This window comes from Crocuta crocuta, unplaced genomic scaffold (genome assembly GCF_008692635.1).
Source record: "Crocuta crocuta isolate KB4526 unplaced genomic scaffold, BGI_CrCroc_1.0 scaffold118, whole genome shotgun sequence".
Taxonomy (NCBI): Eukaryota; Metazoa; Chordata; class Mammalia; order Carnivora; family Hyaenidae; genus Crocuta; species Crocuta crocuta.
Genome location: NW_027551558.1, coordinates 13,338,532 through 13,354,444, shown reverse-complemented (window position 1 = coordinate 13,354,444; position 15,913 = coordinate 13,338,532). Strand labels below are relative to the sequence as shown.

The window sequence follows — 15,913 nt, the reverse complement described above, 5'->3', positions numbered from 1 at the left end:
GGTGCATCTGATCCTATAGCCACATCAAGCTGTGAACCTTCTTTACAGACTGTCTGGCCCCTGGTTCCTGATTTCTCTATAAAAGAGAGGTCAGTGAATCTCAAACAGAGAGCAAAATGGCAGATGGGCTTCCAAACTGAAATTGTTACTGAGAGTTTCATGGAAGATATAGTACATAGTATGATTCAGAGCACACACTAAAGAAAACTGAAATATAGAAAATGAAAGAAAGAAAATAGGCAATTAGATAGTTTAGAACATTTAAAAATCTTTTTTCAAAGCAGACAATGATTTACTACAAGTTCCATGAGGAGAACCCAGAATTGCTGGCTAGTTAAATGGGAACTAGAAAAAAATGTGAAGAAGGGAAGAAAGGACCCCAAGAGTGTCAACTTTAGAGCCATGAGAATGGGAATCCTAATTGTTTAAAACAAAGGATAATCACAAACCAAGCTAGTATGGAGAAAATGAAATTAAAAATTTGAGGTACATATTTGAGGTTAAAATTCAAGGTTGCAGAGAATTCACACCTCCATATAGGTCCCCATGCTGCCAACAGAATACCAACCATGACATAAATCACCTTTTTTCTGTGAAACCATTCACTGTTGAAAGCATAATTATTTTAGCTTATTTATGTGGTGGTTAACTGCTTTATTCTTATTTCATCAAGCTAACCCAATCTGAACCTTAAATTTTCTAAATGAGAAAAAATACAGTTTGAAAATTGCCTAAACAATTATACAATGACACAAAGAATCCAAAGATGAAAATTACATTTGATTAAATATATATTTAGAATTTTCAAATTTATTTAAATAATACATTAGAAGATGAGATTGTCTTGCTGGCTACTTTCTATTTTACTTTTTGTTTATTTATTTATTTAAAGTTTATTTATTTTGAGAGAGAGAGAGAGAGCATGTGAAAGCAAGGGAGGAGCAGAGAGAGAGGACCCCAAGCAGGTTTCATGCTGTCAGCACAGAGCCCGATGTGGGGCTCGATCTCATGAATGGTGAGATTACGACCTGAGCCAAAATCAAGAGTTGGACACTTAATTGACTGAGCCACCCAGGTGCCCTGCTTTATTATTTATAAGACAACTCACACTTCATAATAATTTTCTGAGTGATTTTTAAAAGCCACGTGGAAAAGGAAAATGCAAAATGATAATATCTTTGTCCATTCATCTACTTATTCATTCGACAAAATTTACTGGGCATCAACTGGGTCCCTGCACGAAGCAAGGTGATAAGCATGCAAACATAAATTATGGTCCCTTAAGGGACTCAGGTGGTGTCGCCAACTTATAAGGAAATAGAACCATAAGGTGTTGTAAGGATATTTTGAGAGAGAGTGATTATTTCTCTTTGGGCTAAGGGGAGATGGCTGGTGGATCAGGAAGACATCACAGGGTATATGATGCTTGTGCCAAGGATGAGTGGAAAAGTGCAGAAGAATGTTCTAGGCAGAGGGAGCAGCACGAGGAAAGACAAAGAGTAGAAAACAGTGTAGTGTATGCAGATATCTGCAAATAGTTCAGTGTGGCTTGGGTGACAGGGTAGAGGGAGGTGCTCTTCAATGAAGCCAGAATAGAGGAGAACAGGTTGGGGTGAAAATATGAGAGGTTCAGGTTGGATGTGGTTTTAGGGCCTGGGGACCTCCAGAAGAGTTGCCAGTAGGCATTTTCAGGAGTGCAAGAGAGGGCTCTGGCCTAGCCTCCCTTTAGAGAGCCTGGTTGTGGCCCTCCTTCAAATATACCTCTAGATAAAGGGCCAAGAGGACATCCTACCTAGAACCCACATTTCCCCACCCCTTAAGACTATTCTCTGTCCCTAGGATTAGGAGATTCCTTGATCAAATAGCACTGACCCTGCTTCCCATGTAGGCTTGCTCCTCAGGTCCACTCTCCAAAGAGCAAACTGTGTCTCTAGGGTGCATGTCTCTAGGCCCTGAAGGATGGACAAGAGGCAACTATTTGTGGGGCTATCGATACAGCCTGCTCAAAACCATAATGTCCACACAAGTGAATGCAAGACCTCTCCCAGTGTGGATGGAGCTGGGGGTGAGAAGAGAAACAGGTAGGCTGTGGGTTAGAGGATGGCTTCCTTATACTTCCACAATTTGGTCGGTGAGTCCAAGATTCTAACATTGGCCACAGCCCTTTGGGTGATTAAGAAAGTTTCTGTCAAGGTAGAAGAACAGAGCATATTTGTTTGTTAACTTGAGCATATTTAACATATGCTACATAAGACTCAGTTTGTACTCTTGACTGAGCCCACAAATGTTAGGGCCAGCCTGAGTGGCCAGAAATACAATCAGGAATTTAGGGAAGACTTTACCTCTGGCCACCCATATTTGGAGGTCATCAGCACTGAAACAATGCTATGGGAGTGGGGAGTTTGCTCAGGGCAGGTGTCAAAAGTCACAAGGAAGAGAGCCATGACTTAAACCTGGAGGCACATTACCTTTTAAGTGACAGGTGCAGGAGCCGGCCAAGGAGCTTGAAAGAAACTGCCAGAGAAGTAGAGGTGCTAGGAAGGGGTCATTCCCGAAGCCAAGAGAGAAGAGTATTTCATGAGGAATGAAATGGTCAACAATATGGACAATGTATGTAATGTGATGGGCACAATGCCTGGCCCATGGTGAGCACTCAATCATCAGTGGTTGTGAATGTGCTAATGATGATGTCAATGATGGAGGTGGTAATGATATCTCATTCCTCTGTGCGTCTTCTCCCTGCCTCAAACACCTTCTCCTTTTTCTCTATCTCTACTCAAATTGCTATATATCACATTCTCTAGGAAGTCATTCCCTTGGCCCATTAGGTTATCCTCCGACATACTCCCGTAGTCTCCTATGCTCATTCTTATCACTGCACATTCAGCAAGTAGTAGGCTACTGGTATTTACTGATTGAGTGGTCACAGTTTCTAAGGTGCCCAATCATACTGGTTTGCCTGGAACTGTCTGGTTTTAGCACTGAAAGTCCTATGTCCCAGAAAACCTTCAGCTTTAGGCAAACCTAGATGGTCACCCTAAAATGACATCTCAATTTTTTTGAATGAGCAAATAAATAAAAGGCAGTAGGTCAATATCAAAGCTAATGGCCCTCAATTTTTCCTGTGTGTATACGAGTATAAGCCCATACAGGATGTCCTTTCCATACTCTTTTTACCCCTTAACGAACTAAGGATGCTGTGGGTAAGACATTCTCATGACCTGGTTGGATTCCTGTCCCAGCTCTGCTCTGCCCCATAATCCTTGTAAAGGATAGCTGCACCTTCTCAACCAGCGGGCCTTATCCGATCCACAGAACAAGAAAATGATTTGAGTACTATTTTCTCAATTCTTTCAAAATTGACATACAAGTGCCATTTTAGATGCATAGGAGCATCTATGATGCATACTGTTGATGCCTTAGGGCATTTAGGGCTTAATTCTTTCACCTGTCAAGAATGACATGGGACCTACAATCAAGAATGCTGCTCTGATCGGCCTCTACCCTTGTTGGTTAGCACAGCTGGCTGGAGGAGAGAAACTATGGGAAAGAAATATCAAAGGATGGGGCTTGTGTTATCTGTGCTCTGCAAATTGAGGAACTGGGGCCTGGAGAGGAAGTGCATTCTCATTTTCCCAAGATGGACAAAGGTAGAAGGCTGTGAGATCTCACCAGTCAGGAAAGGGAAAAAGAAAGACAACCAATCACCTCCGTGGCTTTGACGTGATGGTTGTCATCAACTTTGCTTCTCAGTTGGCAATTGCCAAAGTCACGCTGCACTGTATGTCATCTTGTGGAAGACAAATGCTCTATAAATAAATTGACTTGGAACAGTCTCAAATACACATAAACCACAATGGCTTTAAATGTAAGTCTTGACTTTTTTCTCATTTTCTTTCTCATTTTGGAGAGATCAGCAAGGAAGTTTCTGCAAGAGAGGCCTTACTGAAATTCAGCCTAAGAAACCAAGAACTTTCCTGTAGTCTCTTTGACATGCTTCATTACCAAGTATTTGTTTAAAAGCTTATTGATTCAATACCTACAACTCTAAGCATGCACCTGTATATTACACTTAAGCTTTTGCATTATACGTTATACATGAATCCTTTTAAAAATTCATTTTCTAGAAGAGGTGATTATTCATTTTGTCATTCAATTTCCTATCATTAAAAATTTCATATGTAAAATCATGCATGCTGATGGGGTACTGTGTGAAGAGAGAATATTTTTAGTGACTAAGCTGAGAGAAAAGCTTGTTGATGGCTCTTCCATCTGAGCAAGAATCAGAGACAAATTTCTGAGGAATAAATGCCTTGGAAGACTTGGGAGCTACCAGAATGAAGAGTACAGGAACCATGGCCATAGGGCCATAGCTCAGATTCTGAAGCAGAGGTACCCACTTTTAACCAACGTTCTCAATGGTATTTCATTTGTGTAATAAAGTTAATTACCTCCCCCACCCCTGCCTCATCATATCACTACATTAGCAAGGACAACAGAAGCACAGGATCCTGAGTTTTCATTAAATAGTCATTCATCTGAAAGGAAGGTCATAGTGCCACCAATACTAATTGAAAAAGCATTTACTTTATGTTTGATTTGCATGACTGAAAGAAAGAGGATCCATCCTTGGCCTAGTAAATACTTTTGATGGTAGAAAGAAATGTCTAAATAGGCTAAAGGATGTTAAATTCCACTGAAGCTTTCCAAGTATGTGCAGAGAGCAGTTACAGAACATCTTGGTCTTGCTGGGCAACCTTCTTCTCAGTAGGCAAGGTTTCACCTTGGCCTGCTAAAAATGCTGGTCACGTAGGTTTCAGGGGTCCACAGGCCTATGCTTTTTACTGGGAAATTTTAAGGCTTAGTGTGGCCTAAGATGATTCCTTCTGGACAGCAGCTCTACCAACAACCTTCTTGAGGAACTGCAGTCTGAGCATTAAACCCTAGTTCCTTCCTAACTTCCCAGCAACCCTCTCCTGTGCCTGGCTGGTTCTAGTAATGTCTAACCACTGGCAGCTCTTCCACCGTGCCACGCAATCAACTGCATGTCTCTAGGCCTTTGCTCTGTTTTCTTTCATCTGGAACTTGTTTCTCTCTTCCTCTTTGCCTTTTGATTGTTTCCTAGACCATTTATCATAGCAGACTCAATTTAGGAGTTATCTTCTTTAGAAATCCTTTTTGGAACCTCTGTGGTAAGCTAAGGTCCTCTCCTTTGTGCCTTGTAAACTCCTTTTATGGTAACAATTACGTTGCAGTCAAATAGAATTCACACAGTAGGTGTTCACGACCTGATTATTAAATGTTCCAGGTTATGAATGCCCTTACTTATTTGGGGGTGGGACTAAGGAGCTAAGTAAAAAAAAAATGTGTGCCTTAAAATACACATAAAATTGACCACCTTAACCATTTTTAAGTGTACAGTTCAGTGATATTAAATACATCCATAATGTACAAACATCTCCACCATCCATCCTTATAACTCTTTTCACTTGTAGATATGAAACTCCATACCCATTAAACAGTAACTCCCCAGCCCCCCTGCCCCAGACCCTGGTAATCACAATCTAATAATCTACTGGTAAGTCCCTAGTAGATTACTACCTGTCTCTGTGTGATTTTGACTATTTTAAGTACCTCAGATTAATGGAATCATACAGTATCTGTCTTTTTGTGACTGGCTTATTTCTCACTTACCACATAACGTCCTCAAGCTTCATTCATGTGGCGGCATGTTGTAGAATTCCCTTCCTTTTCAAGGCTGAATAATATTCCATTGTATGTACATATCACATTTTGCTTATCCATCCCACTGATGGACATTTGTGTTGCTTCCAAATTTTCGCTACAGTGAATAACACTGCCTTAAACGTGGGCATACCAATAGCTCTTCAAGATGCTACTTTTTCTTCTGGGTACCTACCTAGAAGTAGAATTGTTGGATTATATGGGAATTCTCTTCTAATTTTTAACCCTTTAAAAAAAACTGCCATACTGTTTTTCCACAGTGGTTGTACCACTTTACATTCCCACCAACAGTGCACAAGGGTTCTCATTCCAAGGAGTGAACTCTTACATGTTTTTTTAAATGCCCATTTAAATCTGAGAGATTGCAGACCTAAAGGGGCACATTTGTTACGAGGGGAAGGTATATTACAGTGACCACTTGTTGAGTGCTTCCCTTGTGCCCGATACTTCAACATTTTACATTAATCTAATTTTCCTATTACTGTAATCCTTATGATAAGCTTTTGAGATAAGTATTACCTCCAATTTACAAATGAGGCTAAAGATTAAATGACTCTTCCAAGATCACACATTTAACAAAGCGGACCAACCAACACTTGTACCCAGGTCTGACTCCAGATGGGGACCCTGGTATTCCCCACTATCAAGGGGCTATTGGGGTGACTAATCCCACAGAATCTCGGAGACGGGGTTTCTGAATGACTTTTCTGGGAAAGGACTCCCTGGTAAGAAAGGTGCATGGCAAGTCTACACGCAAGACCCTCTCGGATTAAGTCTCTTCAACGAGGTAGCTGCATTTATCCTTACCTAGATTTTATTGGTTTCGTGAAGGAGTGAAATGGAAAACGCGTGACCTCCACGAGGCCCAGAAGCTGTGCACGGGGCACAGGTTTCCTGGGGTCTTTCAGCGTCACTCTTTATACGCCTAAGGTGTTTTCGCCTCCCCCTACACAAGGGGCGGGAAAGTGTGTGTGCGAGTGTGGGAGAGAAGGATGGGTGGAGGAGGAAGGTTCTCCAGCCAAGCGCAAGAAAAGTGACTCTGCCGCCTGGCGCAGTTGCCAGGACAGCGCGGCCAGACCGGCAACAGCAGAAGCCGCACCGCGTCCCAGCGGCGGCAGCGAGTCCGAGTGACGCATTGCAGGTACGAACCAGCCAATCGGAGGCCGGCTCAACGATCGTTGGGCCACAAAATCCCAACACGATGCTCCTCCGCGCCGCAAAGTAGGGCCCTTCGAGCGCGACTCCACCGGCCTTTTAACGGGCTGGCTGGGGAGTGAAACCCACTTACGTCATTCGTTCGCCCGCTTCCCTTTATTTCTTGCCTCGTCGAGTAAATTAACAGTGGATAAAGGAGTCCTGAAAAGAGTTAGAGAGGAGGGGGTTGGCCGGGACTCGTTTGCGATGTTCCGTTATCTGGCATGCGGCGGAGGGATCTGGCGGAGGGAGGTGTTTATGAGGCGCTGGGGGCGGAGGAGGAGAATTAGTCCGAGTGGGGCGAGCGAGCTGAGTGGTTGTGTGTTCGCTTCTCGGAGACCGGTAGCGCTTGCAGCATGGTGAGTGCGTCGCTAAGCTGCTGGCGCTTGGCCTGAGGGGGGACGAGGCTGAAGCGAATTTGTGAAAGAAAGGGAATTCTGCTCCCCTACATCGATCAGGAGTGTTCTTTGCCAGAGGGATGGCGCGAAAGAGACTGGGGGCTCCGCGGCGGTTGCGTCGCAGGTGCTCCCCCATCCTTATCCTCCTCAGGGAGGAGTCCCCTAGCGTATTGGGGTCTTGGAGCATTGCCTACGAGGCTCCCAAGCTCCTCAGGAGCTTGGCTGGGCGAGGATGATATATCCGAGTTGGGGGGCAGCCCAGCACATGGTGGAGGCGAGAGTGGAAGGNCTCTGGTGGCGAGAAGGAAGCTCGGTGAATCCTGATCTCTCCACTCCATCTGGACTATGGGGCCTTTACCACCCCATGGCTGGACAGTTGTTTTTTTTTTTAATTCTTTTTTCTATAAGCGGCTTTGTCATTGAAAGAAATGAACTTCATACCTGAAGTCTGGCGCATCCTTACAGTGCACGTCTAGAGAAAGTCGTCCGCTCCAGCTCCTATTCGCCTACTGAAAGGAGCTTTGGGGTCACTGCTTTTACCCTCCTGTAGTAGTTGAAAAGAGCCAGTGTCTATGTCCTGTTCTTGAGTACTCAACGTGCACTCTACAGTTATCCACATACACGGCAATGCCCCCGCTCCAGCCCTCTTGAAAAGGAGTCGTATTTCCTTACAGAAATTGCCAGACCATCTTGACGTGCAGTTCAATTCATTTGTGTAGTAATGGCTGTCAAATACGGTAGTGATACAGGTATACCCAGGGCGGGGGAAGCCAGGAAAGTTTAAAAGCATTTTCCTGTCATACGAGACCAGAACTCCTGGTTTTTTCCTGTTTTTTTAAAAAAAAAAAAAACCTAATGAGGGCGGTAATTTGCAATACCTATTTTGTCTTTCCGTCTGTCAAGTGGTTACAGCAATGGGTGTGTCCAGAAGGCAAGGTGACATCTTAAACAGGAGTTGGGAATTGTTGCCAACTGAAACCTCCAGCCTGTATGGGTGTGGGGGGGAGGAGTTCACCTTGGATAAAACTAGTGTTTATTTAAGTTTGATGCACGCGTTCTATTGTGATCATTTTAAATTGTTCTAAATTTGAATATACTAGTTGAATTTACTCTTTTAGGTAAAACAAGGTGTATGTAATCAAGATTTTACATTTTGGGGTAAATTTTTAAAAATGTTTTCGAATGAAGGTAAAGTTTTCTCCTAATCTGATCATTGAGTCAGAAATTCGAATAGATTTTCTTGATAGTGCATACAGTTGGTATGTATGTACGCTTTCATGGTCTTCTGCCAGGGATAAGCTTTTGTAGTTCCTGTTTACATCATTGGTGCTTTGGGGGTTTTCCGTTAGTTTGTTCCATTGACAGTCATTGTTTAGTGAAATTAATTAGGAAGTTGTTTTAAGGTAAAGATCTGAAGATTTAAAATTAGGACTCTTATCAGTTTATAGAATAAAAATTTGTGTGGAAGCAGAATAAAATTGCTCCCGTAGTTCTTTGGTTTTCATGTAGTTGATAAATGTTCTTTGAAAGGGCTGGGGATTGCTTTAAGAAGACTTGGGGCCCAGCTGATAAGTAAAAGATGTGAAGAGGTAGAAAGTTTTGTGCTTGTTTAAATAATCATTATTGCATCAATATGCAAGGAGATCAATGTTACACTGAGGAAATTCACTACGGCCCTGTTAAAATCTATAGAAGGTTCTAGATTTAGTTATAATGATCATATTAGGCCTTTAGTAAAGATCCTAATTTCTATGAAGTTTTTTCTGTATGATGCTATATGTAGTAAGTGCTGTTCTGTCAGAATTAAGGTATATGTTAACTCTACTAAAATAAAGACTGTAAAATACCCTGACTTCTGAAATGTAGAAAAAATTTTACTTAGTAAGCCTTTGTTGTATCTAAGAAAAACTTGGAATAAAGAGGAATGAATGAAAGCCAAAAGTTTGTGTTCCATTTTCAGCCTATGGATTCATCCATTTATTCAAATAAGAATTTTGTATTATTTTTAAACTGCCATTCACTAGATAGGCTCCAAGAGTATCCATGTCTACTTTTGAATGCCACTTAGGAAATGTTTAGTAGGTACATAATGCATTCGCTTTTCAGGTCACACATTAGTCTAGATTAGTGTTTTTTAATGTTTACAAATCACCTGTGGTTCTTCAACATGCAGATGCTACTTCAGTAGGTCTGATGTGGTGGAACCTGAGAGCATGTTATGCCTGGAAGCTTTCTCTATAGTGATCAGAGCAGTAGGAGGAATTCTATCAATTGTAGAAATAAGGGAATAAGAACTAGTCATCTCTCTAGTGGATTGTTCTTGACTTCACTGAGATAAACACACGTTAATGAGCTTGAGTTTTCCCAAAAGTATAATTCTTCTCGTTCTTCTAAGAAAATGGCATTCTCCGTAGACAGAAATAAGAACCAAATTTATTTTCATGTAGTTGGAAAAGGCTTACAAATTAGAGTGCTAGGGAGTCCTGTGTTTTTGCTTTTGGTAGGCCTTAGTCTGAATGTTGTTGGTAAAGTTTATTTTAAAACCTTGAACTCTGGTTTAGTAGTAAATACAAAAACTTCTTTAAATTTCTTGAAACAATGCAAGCAAAATCACAGAGCACTTTGAAGGCTGAGTAACAAAATGTAATGGCCCCATGCCATCTTGTCCAGCTTTCTACCTCTAGGAAAACACATTCTTAGAAAAATTCACAAATGAGCTTTAAGGAATGAACTATCAAACAGAATGTTAAGTTACAATGTAGTGCTTTTAATTTTAAATGGATGGGAAAAGTAAAATTAAGAAATAAACTTCCACGTAGGAATAATACATTTTCAACTTAACTTTCTTAGAAAGGATGCATTTTAAATAGGTATCTCCATATTTATTATATGATAAGGGAAGCACATATGCATATGTGTGTTTTGGTCCTCTGAAATAATTCTTTAGAAGTAATCTGGTAATCTATAGAGTGGAGTAAAGATGACTGGGATAAAAGACAAGGTATAGCGGGAAGAAAATACACTTCAAAATACCTGCATATGATACAGTCTGTGAGATCTTCAATGAGGGCCCTGCTAACGAGATGATGCCATGCATGTCTATGTGGAAATTGAACTATAGTCAGGTTCTTATTTAACATTGTAGGTTTTTTTATTAGTTAATATATATAAAATAATTATTGAATTCTTTGGGCTGCCCCTTCACATAGTTTCTTACTCTGCACCATAACCTTGTAAGGTAGTTGTTGTTCAGATAAAATTGTCTATGAGCAGTTGAGTTGGCCAAGGTCACATGGCTGTTAAAAGTGGCAGAGCTCTAGGATATTAGTCCAATAACTCAAAACACTGTCCTTTTATCTCTACTCTGTCCTTTTTTCAGAAATGATAGAAATCCTGCAAAATGGGATTGGATTAGAAGTAAATCCTTTATATAGCCTCTAACAAAGTAAACACCAAGTCAGCAGATTTACTGTGTTTTAAATCTTACTCCATAGGGAAAACAACATAGGACTGATTTTATATCAGATACTTGATGGAGGATTGGGATTTGGAAGGATAAAAGTAGATCTTTTTTTTTTTTTTTAAACTTCTGCATTTGAACTTAATTATTGCCTCTTCAGTTTTAAGATACCAGGCCTTTGGGGTTTTTTCTTTTTTTAAAATAGAAACAAGTTGAGTTTGCCTAGAGGTCAAATCAGAATTGTTGAGCAGGGAAAGAAACTTAAGCTTTCTGGGTCCTTCCCACATTTTCTCATGCTGTTCACTAGAAAAAATGTGATGCTGTTCTGCATTAAGTTCTTTTTTTACAGAACTGTGTTCTTTAAAAAGAGTGAAACCAGGCAGTGTTTATTTTTTCACTGGCAAATGAATTGGTTAATCACAATGCTTGATTTCATGTAGGTAAAGATATTAGAAGGCTGTTTCTTCTTAGGGGCTTCTCAGTACCACATAAGCAGTTGTTTCATGGGTTTATGTACTAGTAAGTGGTGAAATGTCCAAAGATGAAGGCCACACGAAGCACAAGAAGCCTTGATATTTTTAGATATGTTTTTAAATTATGGTACTCTGCATTTCAAACTTAAAGGTATTGAGTATGTCTAAAACTTTGTTTAATTCTGACTCTACTAGTTAATAATTTTGTACTCCTCCCTGAAATTTAACCTGAACCTCTCTCCCTATCTGTAATATAGAGAATAATACCAGTAGAGGAATATTATGAAGATTGAATAAAAACCACGTATATAATGGGCTTTAGCAAATGCGTGGGCTTTTTTTTTTTTTTTTTTTTTTTAAAGCAAAAATAAGTAACTCTTCTCTGTGCTTAAAAAAACCTTAGGTTCACTTTGGGGTTTCAAAAGTCAAGAGAAAATGGATAGTTGGACTTAACATTTAGTAAATAATGTAGTTCAAGTGTTTAGAATCCTGGATTCCCCCCCACAGTTGCCTGGTAGCTTTCCTGTTGCACCAACTAGGACAGCTTGGAGTTTTAGCTTTATAATAGATGGGATTTTCGCTTACTTTTTTTTTTTTTTTTAAGGTTTGGAAAATCTTTTTCATGTCCAAATGATATGTTTAACCATTTCTAGGGGTAACTTTGAATGTAGTCCTTGGACATATTTTTGGTTCAGTGGACATTTCTTCTAATAGTAGTTTTCATCTGCCAGAGGAGGTGAGCTTAAGTTTAGGTATCCTAATTTTGAGAAAGGAAATAATGTTTTTGTTGGAGTCTATCCTTGCTTTAGAAGAATAACAACTCCATTTAAACTCTCTAGTACTCTAGTATGCCAAATTGCTTTTTTTCCCCAGTTTGTGTGAAATTTAGACTTTGATATGTATTCTGAAATAATTGGTTTAAGTATTAAAACTTGGTCAAGACAATTTAGCTTTGAAGATAAATCAGATGTATGCATTTTCTGTTTGTTGCTCATACTAAGGAATGTTAGACTAAATGCAGTTTACTGTACAAGGTAAAACTTGAAAGTTTTAAAACCTGTTTCTTAATTTAACTGCTAATCTGTATACTCACTTACCTCTCTGTGATCTCTTTGTAGGCTGACCAACTGACTGAAGAGCAGATTGCAGGTAAATAATAAATTGTACCCATTGGAGTTTATTATAAAGTGAATAGCCAACTTCAAAATAAGATGCTTGTATGAAAGAATTTACTTTGGGGTCCTGGGTGGCTCAGTCGGTTATATGTCCGATTTCAGCTTAGGTCTTGATCTCCCAGTGAGTTTGCACCCCTCATTGTGCTAGCTGCCTGCTTTTAGCACAGAGCGCACTTTGTCCCACTCGAGTTCTCTCTCTGTCTCTTCTCTTTGAAAAATAAGTATTTTAAAATATATATGTAAATAATTCATTTTGATCTATGTAGTAGATAGTAACAAATGGGTGTAATGTAATATAGTAATGGAATCTGCTTTGGCAAATGAGAAGGTATGCTTGCCTGTGAAAGATGTCTGGAGCTAACTAAATAAAGGCAAGTTTTGGGGGTACCTGGTTGGCTTAGTTAGCTGAGCCTGTGACTTCGGCTTAAACCTCATGGTTTGTGATTTCGAGCCCTGCATCGGGCTCACTGCTGTCAGCGCTTTCTCAAAAATAAACATTAAAAAAAATTTTAAAGGAAAGTTTTTAGTCTTTGTGGGTATATACTTTGGAGCTTGATGGTGGTGGTCTTTTTTTTCTTGAAGATTATCTTTCGGGTGAATTCTGACTATTTTTTAATATTGCCAAATTACGCTTCACAAGAAAAAAGAACCAAGGTGTAATTAGTAGGTAACTTGAAATGTAGAATCAGAAAGGGAACATTGAATTTACCCCAGTTTAAAGTAGCTCATATTTTAACCTAGAGTTGCACATGGAATCAATCCGGGATAACCATTATCTTTACAAAAACCTTAGATTAGAATTTGTGAATTCATTGTGTTAAAATGCTTTTCAAACTCTTCCTTGCTTCAGACTATTAACACAAGCATCAGGGGCGCCTGGGTGGCTGAGTCAGTTGAGCGTCTGACTTCTGCTCAGGTCCTGATCTCACGGTTTGTAGGTTTGAGCCCCGCATTAGGCTCTGTGCTGACAGCTAGCTCAGAGAGCCTGGAGCCTGTTTTAGATTCTGTGTCTCCTTCTCTCTCTGACCCTCCCCTGCTCATGCTGTCTCTTTCTCTCTCAGAAATAAATAAAACATTACAAAAAAGATTAAAAAAACAACACAAGCATCAAGCGGTTTTAACTGCCAGTTTTCCTGGTAGGCAAGAAGTTTTAAGTGTTCAAAATCACTAAAGCATTTTTTTTAATGCTAGAGAAAACTGAGAAGCCCACTTGGAACTCCACTATATAGCCCATTTAAAGTAAGCCCCCACCAATGTAAACACAAATTTAGAGTGCCCAGAAATCACTAGTCTTCTTATACATTCATCACAAATAATAGGACTGTGTAGAGGAGAAAGCTCTTAGCATTAAGGACCAAATATAAGTAGGTTTTATTTTTGCTTATTGTGTGAATTTGACTTAAATCTGGGATTTGCTTTCTAGAATTGATAAGCTGCATGTACTGAGTGCTGAAGCAATCAAGCAGAGCTTTGGAAATAATTTCTTCATTTATATTATTTTAAATGTGTCAGTGAAATGTAAATTACTCTAGTGTTGTTGTTAATAATGTCTCCTTTAGGATCTGATGGGCTAATTAATATTTCCAGTCTTAAATTCTCCTCTAATATATTTACCTCCCTGTCTGCTTTTAATTTCTTGGTATTCCTATTCAATAGTTAGTCCTGCTGTATACCACATAGCATGTTCACTTTAAGGAGAAAATAGATGATGAGTCTTCAAAGACTGATAGTATTTTCTTAAGAATTCTAGTAGTGGTTCACTGGAACATTCACTTTAAGATAAATTTGGTCTTTTCGTTGACTTTCATCATATAATTAAATTTCCAGTGGAGATGAGAGAAAATCTATTTTAGATTCTCTCCCTACCATGCATTTTCCTAGGTTTGTATTTATTTTTTTAATTATTTTTGTTTATTTAGTTTGAGATAGAGCAAGCAAGGGATGGACAGACGGAGGGAGGGAGGGAGAGAATACCAAGCAGGCTCCACACTGTTATGACGGCACAGAGCCAGATGTGGGGCTTGAACTCATGAACCATGAGATCATGAGCTGAAGTCGAGTCGGATGCTTAACCAGCTCAGACACCCAGGTGTCCCTTCCTAGACTTTTAAAACCATTCCTTGGACCCCAGGGTTTAGAAAAACCAAAGCTTTTATTCCACTAAAATAAAACCCTGTGAGATCCAGGACCTTTTTGTTGCATCTTGTATCCCCTGTGCATCCCACATAGTGAGGACTGAAGGATGCATACACTTTTCAAAGGTTCCAGAACACCATCTATTGTATCCTAAGAATTAGTCTGCTTCCATCCAAAATCCCTTCCTCCTAAATTTGATTGTTTTAATGTACACCTTTGAGGTAGAGGCAGATTATTTTCTTTATCCTGATAAATGTAATTCCTGGGGAACCAGTAACATTTTGGAGTCCTTATCAAAAAATAAAATGTTAACAAGCTTCATAAATAAATCAACATTCAATATACGAAGGTACTTTTTAAGCTACTTTTATCTTCATGTGATAATCATTACCACTTCAGATTTGTTTAGAAATTCTAACAGCAAATAACTTAATTTAGAAAAAGCATGTATGTTTAGATTAAGTTACTAGAATTGTTCACATTACCTAGTCTTAAAGAGCAATCCAGAAGACTCCAGTGTGACCTTACTAACAAGTTAATTTTGTTGAATGACCCTGCCATGATGTCAGTTGCTGGTGTTTGACATTTAGGGGACTAATAATAAGAAAAACCTACAAGAATTTTTCTTTTTTGAAGTTCCATTGTAGGGGTAAAACTTATTTGATAAAAATAATAATCTTCCTCCATTTACATAAGTGCTGACAAAAGTCTGATACATGGCCTTTAAGAGATTATTAAGTTCAGAATTTCCTGAATACATGGAAGTTGGTAAACAGGCATTTAAGGGAATCTCTTGTTTAGAATGGCGTGCCTTTATATATAAAGATAATTTTCTTGTGACTTAAGTTATTAGATGATAGATGCCGTGTGTTCAAACCTGAATAGTTTATGCATTTCTAGACAGTACTTCTATGTCCTGCTTGGGGCGGGGTGAGGGGGAACCTGAGTAAAATGAAAGTGTCTTCAAATTCTGCTACTTGTGGGATTTATTGATCTATTTTTGTCAGAGTCAATCTAGTTAATCTATATGCTAATTTCATAAAATCAATCCTACTTTGCCACTAAGCTTCTGATACGAGGGGAGTTCTCTGAAAACAAACAATATTAAATGGAATGGAGCTGTTTTATTACTGAATGTAGTAAATTACTCAGCTAGGCCGTGATAACTTGGTCTAAAGCTAAACAATTAGATTTCAAGCAGAAGAAAGTAATGTGGCAATCTAAAAAGGTAGTAATAAGACCAGGTAGTTGTGTGGGTAATTTTTTTTTTTTTTTTTTAACATTTATCTATTTTTGAGAGACTGAACACAAGCTGGGGAAGGGGGGGGGGGG

General features: G+C 39.4%; 1 protein-coding gene and 1 long non-coding RNA gene across 2 annotated transcripts in view; one reads left to right on the top strand and one right to left on the bottom strand.

Moving 5' to 3' along the window:
• The window catches only part of LOC144219223 (uncharacterized), a 75,322-nt gene extending 68,179 nt beyond the window's left edge, over positions 1-7,143 (bottom strand). The window contains exons 1-2 of the long non-coding RNA XR_013331345.1: positions 6,553-7,143; positions 5,695-5,920 (exon numbers count right to left, since the gene is read on the bottom strand). This is a non-coding gene — a long non-coding RNA (uncharacterized LOC144219223). The remainder of the gene's footprint in view (positions 1-5,694; positions 5,921-6,552) is intronic.
• Positions 7,144-7,212: 69 nt separating this feature from the next.
• CALM2 (calmodulin 2) overlaps positions 7,213-15,913 on the top strand; it is a 14,001-nt gene continuing 5,300 nt past the window's right edge. Inside the window, exons 1-2 of the mRNA XM_077749184.1 lie at positions 7,213-7,298; positions 12,389-12,419. Of these exons, the coding sequence (XP_077605310.1) occupies positions 7,296-7,298; positions 12,389-12,419 (34 nt within the window). The 5' untranslated portion in view covers positions 7,213-7,295. The remainder of the gene's footprint in view (positions 7,299-12,388; positions 12,420-15,913) is intronic.